Source organism: Callionymus lyra, chromosome 11 (genome assembly GCF_982586985.1).
Source record: "Callionymus lyra chromosome 11, fCalLyr1.hap1.1, whole genome shotgun sequence".
Classification (NCBI taxonomy): Eukaryota; Metazoa; Chordata; class Actinopteri; order Syngnathiformes; family Callionymidae; genus Callionymus; species Callionymus lyra.
The window spans coordinates 22277900-22288344 of record NC_141828.1 but is presented as its reverse complement, the minus strand read 5'-3'; the positions used below and the strand labels follow the sequence as shown (position 1 = coordinate 22288344).

Here is a 10445-nt window from a genome sequence, read left to right as displayed (position 1 = left end):
TCTTGTTTACCATAACCACACCCACTCTGCTGTTATTGGTTAAGCATAGTTTGTCACCGCGCATCATCAATTATGGAAGTCTACACATCCAAGTGACTCGTTGTATAAACAAAGCAGGGTGTGATTACAGCTGGCTGGAGGAGGAGTGAAGCCATTATAAGGTCATAATGTACTCTCACACTTGTAACCTTTCGTTCGCCCAGATTTCAGACGGGGGAGAACATAAATAAATCCAGGATATTTTCCATGAGTTTGCGTATCGAGGTGAGTGTTGGTGACGTTCGAGGCCTCGCGAACCACTACCTACCACATTCCCTTGACATGGTAAATATCAGTGCCATATATTTTGCATTACGGAGGCAACAAGAAAGAGATTCTCTCCTGTGCGGCAGCATGTTGAGCTGAACTCTCCTATTAAAGTATAATAATGTTGTGATATATTTTCAAAGGCAGTTGAAATAATCAAAAAGAAAACAAACGGACTGTAGCCTAGCACTGTTGCAATTCTTGAATAAAAATAAATAAGTAATTCACGCATGTATTTTGTAATGATCAGAATAATGGAGGCAGTAAGTATCAAGTACCTCTGGCTGCTGCCTGGAGAGGATGAAGCGCTCTATGTTGAGCCCACTTGAAGTATAATAATAAGTGCTTGATAGACGGCTATATTAACATGAACCTTCATTCATCAATAAATCCGAATATTGTTTTAGAAATCATTTGAATTTTAATTAAACTGAATTGATCGCAATAAACGTACGGCGGGCAAACTGCATTTTCAATTTAGTTTATGAATATCTTCGTTTCATAAATACATTTGCGTGTCAGATGAGAAGGCTGTCAGAGTGCAGTTCAGTTGACTGTTTTAAAATAAGAAAACAGACAAAAATAATCTTCGTGCAGTGTAATCATTGTATTTAACCCAAACAAAACACACATAATATACTCAAAAACACAGACAAAATATAACACACTATGGAGGGAAACTGCTGATGAAAACTGATGGTAAATGCCTCCTTCATGTCACTCAGGAAAACATGTTTGAGAGAATGATAATGATTAAAACACGCATTAAGTGATTTATTTGTGCAATCTTTGTTTTAAATTATCTTGAGGCTGTTATCTTTGTCAAATTAAATAAAATGATTCGATATTGTTGACAAATTTCAATTAATAAAAGTATAATTACTTGAGGAAATTTAAAAAAATAGGTTGTTCACCGAATACTAAGCGTTTTTACCTTCAAAAAAACTCAACAGCTGGTGGTACTATTTTGCTTTGGAAAGTACTAAGGCGTTACTAAAGACTTAGGATTGATTGGGTCATGTCACTTATTGTCCACTCGATGGCGCAGTAGAGCAACACCTCAACGGTACTTCCTGCAGTAAAACGAACATAATCTCTAAGAGAAAGAGAAAAAAAAATGGAAACAGGTTTCGGCGACCATCTTTTATTTTATTGCTGCGAGTACATCTTATACCAAAATATCAACACGATACAAAACAAACAAACACTGAACCAATACTGCCAAACATGTTTGTGGAGTGAACAGTGATCACACGAGCAGGTCCAGTTCTCTGTAAAGTCTCTAAAACCTTTGAGATAAATGAAGTAAATGATAATACAATACATGATAAAGCGTCTCCACACATTCAGATTAATAAGTTCCAATAAAACAAAAGGAAAAAGAAGGAAATCTACGAGCAGCAGAAGCAAATGAAGTGACACACAACTCTCACGGCAGCAACAGATAATAGTGCAAGTTCAGCCCTGAAGAAAAATATAAAGAAACTCCCGGATATACGAGTTAAAAACACATCAAAGATGGAAGATCATAGACTAGTTCATGTTCCCAGACCTTTATAGTACTTTCAAATTCTTAGGTTTAAAATCAAACGTGGAAACGTTCATGATAATGATGGTGTTGAAGCTGAAAATAGAGTTGCATCGTCAATAATTTGATTAAATCTTACACACACTTAACCTTCAGATGCACACATGTAGTGAATATTGCACACAACATTGTTTAAATATCTGCAAAAGTACAATTCTTTACATCGACACACCAGTCACACATTTCTACTGCTATATCCAACGATTGCATAAAAACCCTGTTTTTTGTGCGTTTGCGTTTGCAAACGATCACAATCTTGACTGTCGTCGCAGGTTTGTTGAGAAACTGGAGCCACCGTCGCCATGGTAACGACAGGCAAGGACTGTGCTTAAAGAGGGTTTGTTTGAAACTCAGGAACACCAAGTCACAACGACTAAAAAAAATAACTTTTAGGGGAAAAACACAAACAAGAACTGAGTCAGACGTTAAAATGCTGCTAATATGATGAAAACTTCATGAGTTGTTCAAGGATAATCAGGTGCTTCTGGTTACACAACATTCAACACTTGTGCCCACAATCACTTCAGATGTGTGTGTGTGTGTGTGTGTGTGTGTGTGTGTGTGTGTGTGTGTGTGTGTGTGTGTGTGTGTGTGTGTGTGTGTGTGTGTGTGTGTGTGTGTGTGTGTGTGTGTGTCGAGGCCTACAGGCCCTTGTTGAAGTAGACGGTGGTGATGTCGGGGTTCTGCTCTCGTATCCTCTCCTGCAGATCTGCCTCCAGGCTGCTCACCTTCATGGAGCTGAAACCACACGAGTGACTCTGGGCTCCAGGTGAGCTGCAGGTGTGTGTACTTACCTTTTCTGAGGGAAGAGGGCGCAGCAGAGCGGAGTCGCAAACACCAGGCTGAAGGAAGAGAAGTTTGAAGTCAAGTTAGTGTGTGAGTGTGAGTGTGTGTGTGTGTGTGTGTACTTGCGTATGTATGCATGTGTATATATGCATGTGTACTTGTGAGGGTGTGTACTTGCATGCAGGCATCTGTGCATGCGTGTGTACTCACAGGCAAGGTGTGTACTTGCCGGCGTACTTGCGTTCATGTTTGTATGCTTGTGTTTACTCACGTGTTTGTGTGTATACGTGTGTGTACATGTGTGTACATGTGTGTACATGTGTGTACATGTGTGTACGTGTGCGTGTATGTATGAATGTATGTATCTACTTGCGTGCGGGTATCTTTGCATGTGCGTGTACTTGCGTGCATGTACGTACGTGTGTTGGGGTTATGTACTTGAGTGCGGGTGTGTGTGTACTTGAGTGCGGGTGTGTGTGTACTTGAGTGGCGGGTGTGTCTGTACTTGAGTGGCGGGTGTGTCTGTACTTGAGTGCGGGTGTGTGTGTACTTGAGTGCGGGTGTGTCTGTACTTGAGTGCGGGTGTGTGTGTACTTGAGTGCGGGTGTGTGTGTACTTGAGTGCGGGTGTGTGTGTACTTGAGTGCGGGTGTGTGTCTGTACTTGAGTGCGGGTGTGTGTCTGTACTTGAGTGCGGGTGTGTGTGTACTTGAGTGCGGGTGCATGTGTACTTGAGTGCGGGTGTGTGTCTGTACTTGAGTGCGGGTGTGTGTCTGTACTTGAGTGCGGGTGTGTGTGTACTTGAGTGCGGGTGTGTGTGTACTTGAGTGAGGGTGTGTGTCTGTACTTGAGTGAGGGTGTGTGTCTGTACTTGAGTGAGGGTGTGTGTCTGTACTTGAGTGCGGGTGTGTGTCTGTACTTGAGTGAGGGTGTGTGTCTGTACTTGAGTGAGGGTGTGTGTCTGTACTTGAGTGAGGGTGTCTGGTCTGTGTGTACTTGAGTGCGGGTGTGTGTCTGTACTTGAGTGAGGGTGTGTGTCTGTACTTGAGTGAGGGTGTGTGTCTGTACTTGAGTGAGGGTCTGTGTGTACTTGAGTGCGGGTGTGTGTCTGAACTTGAGTGAGGGTGTGTGTCTGTACTTGAGTAAGGGTGTCAGTGTGTACTTGAGTGCGGGTATGCGTGTGTACTTGAGTGCGGGTATGCGTGTGTACTTGAGTGTGTGTGTGTGTGTGTGTGTGTGTGTGTGTGTGTGTGTGTGTGTGTGTGTGTGTGTGTGTGTGTGTGTGTGTGTGTGTGTGTGTGTACTTGAGTGCGGGTGTGTGTGTGTACTTGAGTGCGGGTGGGTGTGTTTGTACTTGCTTGCGTGTGTTTGTGTGTGTGTAATCGAGTGTGGGTGTGTGTGTACTTGAGTGCGGGTGGGTGTGTTTGTACTTGCTTGCGTGTGTTTGTGTGTGTGTAATCGAGTGTGGGTGTGTGTGTACTTGCTTGCGTGTGTACTTGTACTTGTGTGTGTACTCACCACAGGCCCACCAGGCCCACCTGCACAGGAGCGTTGAGGAGGGGGAAACGCTGCAGGACGACAAGAGAAGTCGTTACGACGGCTCCAGTCGGACCTGCTCCAAGAATGCGGCCCAAAGGTGTGGAATGTTGAACAAACTCACCTTCATGAACGCTCGCTTCTCCAGGGCGTTCATTATGACCGGAGGGATGGCTGCAGTAGAACCACAAAACATTTAGTTTCATGACAACTTTATGAACAAAAGTTCAGACACAGTTTGACTTTTTTGACACCAACCACAACAAGTGAAAGTTAATTAGCATTTTATCTTTGAAGTTCAACTAATGTGTTGATTTAAGTGTGTCTTAAATAGATGTTGGACTCTATTGCATCATCAGTATGTGTCTGTTTGTACAAAACTCACCCATGGCGGGGACGGCCATGCCGATCCTGGACACCACCACCTGAACGATGGCTTGTTTGGCGGCACCGGGAGACTCTCCGAGTCGGTTCCCGTTCTCGTCCGTCACCGGGATGCCGAACTTCAGCTCCCTGGGCGAGGAGGCGCTGTCAGGCGGGCGAGAGCGAGCGGGCGTGACCAGGACTCACCTCTGTCTCATGAAGGGGATGTTGATGCAGTTCGCAGCAGCGACGGCAGCGAAGGGAACGAAACGACTGGCGATCGGAGGAAGACGCTGGAGACGCAGAGAGAACCGTCACTGACACCGGCGTTCATTTGTTGTCACGAGGACATCACAAGGTTGTTAAAGAAACTCGTGTGTGTGTATGTGTGTGTGTGTGTGTGTGTGTGTGTGTGTGTGTGTGTTAGCCCTGAGTGAATAACTGGTCAGATGATCTGAGAACAGAAGCTGAAAAAAGGCACAGATGATGATTTCAAACATTACCGAAGCCAGAGACTTGAATCCGAGCGCAGTGATCACAGCTCCGGTTGTAGCGCTGATATATGCTGCCCCCAGCTGGCTGAAAACAGGAACAACAACACAATATAAGGGTTGGAAAGCGTGGAAAAAGAAAATGTTACTTCTGTCATTTAAATCGAATTAAGAAGACGTGCCTGATAATACTCGTCAATCAATTAATATTTAACTTTTATTACTCATTGCTACATTTTAATGACTACGAGGTCAACAAAGGGAGCCACAAAAGATGGTTTCAGTTGTGTTACAAAGTCATTTTGAAACTACGCTGGTCTGATAAGATATTTGATAACTTTTTTATGACATTCAGTGACATTAAACTACCTGCATCGATCTTACCTTATCTTATCTATCTTTCTTATTGACAAAAACATACCTTACAAAGGGATCAATAAAGTTTATCCATCTTGATATATCTAATAAAATTACTTTTAATGAAGTTGGGGGTTTTAAATACAAACAAAATATAAAATGTATTTAAAAGTTGGTTATTCTGGACTTGAACATTGAACAAAAGGATATTTTGTTAAAAGGAGTTGTACTACAGTGACTAGCAGAGTTATACTACGGTGACTAGCGGAGTAATACTAAGGTGACCCAGGTAGTAATACTACGGTGACTAGCGGAGTTATACTACGGTGACTCACGGAGTAATACTACGGTGACTAGCGGAGTTATACTACGGTGACTCACGGAGTAATACTACGGTGACTAGCGGAGTTATACTACGGTGACTCACGGAGTAATACTACGGTGACTAGCGGAGTTATACTACGGTGACTAGCGGAGTAATCCTACGGTGACCCAGGGAGTAATACTACGGTGACTAGCGGAGTTATACTACGGTGACCCGGGGAGTAATACTACGGTGACTAGCCGAGTAATACTACGGTGACTAGCGGAGTAATACTACGGTGACTAGTCGAGTAATACTACGGTGACTAGCGGAGTAATACTACGGTCACTAGCGGAGTAATACTACGGTGACTAGCGGAGTAATACTACGGTGACTAGTCGAGTAATACTACGGTGACTAGCGGAGTAATACTACGGTCACTAGCGGAGTAATACTACGGTGACTAGCCGAGTAATACTACGGTGACCTGGGGAGTAATACTACGGTGACTAGTCGAGTAATACTACGGTGACTAGCGGAGTAATACTACGGTCACTAGCGGAGTAATACTACGGTGACTAGCCGAGTAATACTACGGTGACCTGGGGAGTAATACTACAAAAGCTTTGGTAAAATATAACTCAAAAAAAGGAACAGATTACTCTGAAAATATCCCAACCCTTAGTCATCATGAGGGTGAGTAGAAAATGAGTGAAGTTTGAATTATGTGATTATCACTTTAAGCTTGTCTGAACATGAAATAGCTCGGCATTACTTGTCTACACCATGGTTTATGTTTAAACCTATAATGACTGCATTCCTGTCAAAGAATAAACATGAAGAAATGACATTCTTGACTGTCGTCTGCACTAAACCAGTCGTGCCACTTGAAGGAAAGGAGAGAAAAAAGAGAGAGAGAAGATAGAACGTCGTAAAGATCCTACTTGACTGTGATGGGGGCGTCGCCGCTTCGGTTAGTGTAGTTAACCACCGCGTTGAAGGACTGGTTCACCCACTGCCAGAACACCACTGCGGGGGTCGTCCTGCAGACACGACAAACATGTCACGATCCTGCTGAAGTCTGGCTACACACTTTGAAGCAAACAATGGTGTCATGACACACAACACAGACACAAACTAGCAACTTGTTCATAATTGTGTCGTTTATAGATACAGTATACATTTATGTTAGTATAATTCTTACTGATGAGTTCTCAGTAAACATATTGACACAAAGTATAACACAACATTTATTTCTAAAACACAACGATTTAGGTCAATTTTACAATCATTTCACTTGAAGAATAGTTTAGTTGATGTCACAAGAATTCAATAATCCACATTTTCACTCTGGATTTTATCATTTCAATTATATTTATTCAGGCTTTTACACAGCGTTTACTTTTCCTGTAACCATTTTCTTCACTTGTTGGATAAAGATATTTGAACAAGAGCTTGAAATCTAAGTTTGCGTTTGTACTTAAAAACATTTTATTTATTTTAAAAAAACAGGTGCTTTTGGAACATTCCTTAAAACATTATCTAAGTTTCTATTCCCACAATAATATAATCAAAATAAAATCAGATTTCCAAAACTTAACTCTGTATTAAAATGATTTGTAGTGGTTTAAAAATCATCAATTAGATTAACTACAGCAAAGGCTTCATCAATGAGACACTAACTTAATACGTACATTATTGTTGTGTAATTTACTGAAAAATGAACCCAAGATTTGTACTACATGTAATTTTCTTCTTTCGATCAACACTCAGTCATTTTCGGATTGTTATAATACTTTAATCCACCCACTGACTGCATTCTGCATGAAATGTCTGAACTCTAAGAGGATTTTCAACTTTCACGGTGATTAAAATCTGCTCTGGTGAGGATGAAAATGAATGAAATGGAAAGCTGGTTACTATGGGGAAGAAAAGGTGACGATGAGCATCTGAATACCTGTAGAAGGTGAGCATGCAGCCAGTGATGGACATGTTCATCGGCACCTGAGCAGACATCCGGCCGACCACGAACATCTTCTCGCCCGTGTCGGGGTGGAAGGCGGAGTCGTAGATGTACTTGGCCTTCCAGAGTTGGTCCTCCGTCAGGCCCGGCTTCACAATACCGGCTCTGCCAAGAACAAGATTGTATGTTTTCAAACTACACACATCATTTCAAATATTACTCAAGCAAGAATTCAGGAAAATATTGTATTTTAAACAGTTTACAAATCTTGACTGTGGAGCTGCATTTGTTGACATATTTCAACAGTCAAAAAAACATAACAAATTCTTCATTAACGCCTTAAATAAAACAGATATCTACCTGTAGTTCTCCACGATTACTCTTGATTCATCCAGAGCCTGTGAAGACAGCAGGACTGTTCGGGGATCCGTGACCTTGAAGAAGTGCTTGGCGCGACCCATGAACGTGCCCTGGTCCCATCGTGGCTCCTTGATGTTGATGTCGAGCGATAGGTCTCCAGACATTGTGGCTTTCTTGAGGGATAAGACATTAACATCTTCTTAACAGAGCCTTGAAATAACAAATCAAGAAGAACAAAATGATATCTTTGTTATGAACCACAACTTTCCAGTGGTAGATAATACCGCCGATCGTCTGGTCAAGTCCGAGCAGCCATGTTTACTGAAATTTTCTGTCACTTCAAACCCTTATTTCACGAATTTAATCAATAAAAATACACTGTAAATGTGCTTTACGTTACCGTTACTGTATATTTAAACAACTTTTGTTATGTTTGTCCAATCTGTGCCATTAATGTAAGTAAGTAATTTGTATTTATAGAGTGCGTTTCTAGACCAGGGTAACAAAGCGCTTAAATAATCCAAAAAAAATACTAAAAAAATGTATACTAAAAAGATCAAAATAATACCGAGAACAATACTTTGCATATTTGAGAGACTTATTTTGTAATAAAACATGAATTAATTGATTAAAAATTAATAACTATTACATCTGTTTGTTTAGCAAGCTTTCGATGATTACAACCTTTTAAAAATGGGGTAAATATTAATAAAAATGTCGAACCTAAAATTTGAACCCTATTGACTCTGTATTAAGGAGGTTGACCAGAAGTTAGTTAATAATCCATAACTCTCTCAATATTTATCACAGTAAAATGAAACTTCTATCGTTTAAATCGAATTAAGAAGACGTGCCTGATAATACTCGTAAATCAATTCATATTTAACTTTTATCACTCATAGCTACATTTCAATGACTAAGAGGTCATTGAGGAAGAACTTTTTTTTATGATATTCAGTGACATTAAACTACCTGCATCCATCTTACCTTATCTTATATTGACAAAAACATACGATTCTGACACATTTTAAACAATTTCCCAAAGACCTTACAGAGGGATCAATAAAGTTTATCCATCTTGACATATCTAATAAAAAATATTTTTAATGAAGTTTGGGGATGTAAATATAAACGGAATATAAAAACGTATTTAAAAGTTAGTTATTCTGGACTTGAACATTGAACAAAATTATATTTTGAACTAAAGTTAACTATTGACATGAAAGTATGAGCTTTAATCGGAGATCGTACATTGAAAAAAAAATACAATTCCTTCACATCAAAATAACATATTTTCTAAAATGTTGGATTCTAAGAAACTCTTGTTGAGCCAAATTAAAAATATCACTTCGATAACTCGAGGGCCAAACGTGCTCGAAAGTTAAACATAGTTTCTCTGTTTCAGTGAGAGTTGGATCAGGTCAGTGGAAAAGACTGTGAGTCATCTTCACATGTTGGCAGCACTTCTTAATCGTGAGGAATGGCGTGTATCACCACAGGATCGTGAAGTCACGACACCGAACCGTCTCGTACTACCGAACAAACATCGAACCGTGAGATCAAAAAAACACGTAAACAAACCAAAACGTCACAATTGTTGTTGTTATTGCGAGTAAACAAGGTCGCCGAGTAAGCTAGCTCTGGAGCTACGCGGTTAGAGCTAAACTTGTGTAAACACGGAGCTTTTCGAAGGATAATTCGGGTAAAACTTAAATAAATAATAGACAATGTTTTCTTACAGTAAAGAAGAAGAGAAAGTGAATCGTTACCTTGAGAGCAGAGAAGAGAAGTGACCTCTCAATATCACAGCAGCACCGGGAGGACCCCTGTTGCCTTCACGGACTAGATGGAAAAAAACGAGTCACCACAGGTAATGCAAAAATACCGATACCTACATAAAATATAATAAAGTACAACAAATAAATAAATCAAACCATGACTTTAATGAAGGAGTAGCTGGTTAAAAAATAAAATAGGTTGTAGAGTATGAGAAAATAAAGTAGTAAACCGTTTTCAACGAGGTATTTGAACGCATCAGCAAAGGGAGGAGCATTGGTGTAGTATCGTGGGTGTTGTCAGAGGAAGCGAGTCACGTGGTAGGAACGGCCGCACATGATTGGTTGAAGTCAATCTTGTTTTATTTTCAGGGAAAGTGAATAAAACACATTCGCAAAAACACTCCAATTTTCTCGGACAAAATAGCAGGTAATTAAAGATTAAAAAATATATATTATTGTAATTTTTTTAATATATGCATTACAATTATATAAAAATATTGTCCTCTAGATGGTGCTGTTCTCCACGTTAGTTGCGTCCCATAGATAGAAAGATGGACATAAATCCTTCTAGAGATCTCCTTCGGGAAATAAGATCTCCAGTACACAGCAGACGA

At 40.5% G+C, this 10445-nt stretch overlaps 1 protein-coding gene across 1 annotated transcript; it reads right to left on the bottom strand.

Annotated features, from left to right (window-relative positions):
• Window positions 1-2415: 2415 nt before the first annotated feature.
• On the bottom strand, window positions 2416-9916 carry sfxn3 (sideroflexin 3). The gene is made up of 11 exons (XM_087802894.1): window positions 9823-9916; window positions 8054-8226; window positions 7688-7858; window positions 6675-6773; window positions 5082-5157; window positions 4786-4871; window positions 4601-4728; window positions 4340-4389; window positions 4198-4247; window positions 2689-2736; window positions 2416-2632 (listed from the first exon to the last, which is right to left on the bottom strand). The coding sequence occupies exons 2-11, from the start codon at window positions 8215-8217 to the stop codon at window positions 2536-2538; spliced, it is 969 nt and encodes a 322-aa protein (XP_087659020.1). The 5' UTR covers window positions 8218-8226; window positions 9823-9916; the 3' UTR covers window positions 2416-2535.
• Between the last annotated feature and the right edge of the window lie 529 nt (window positions 9917-10445).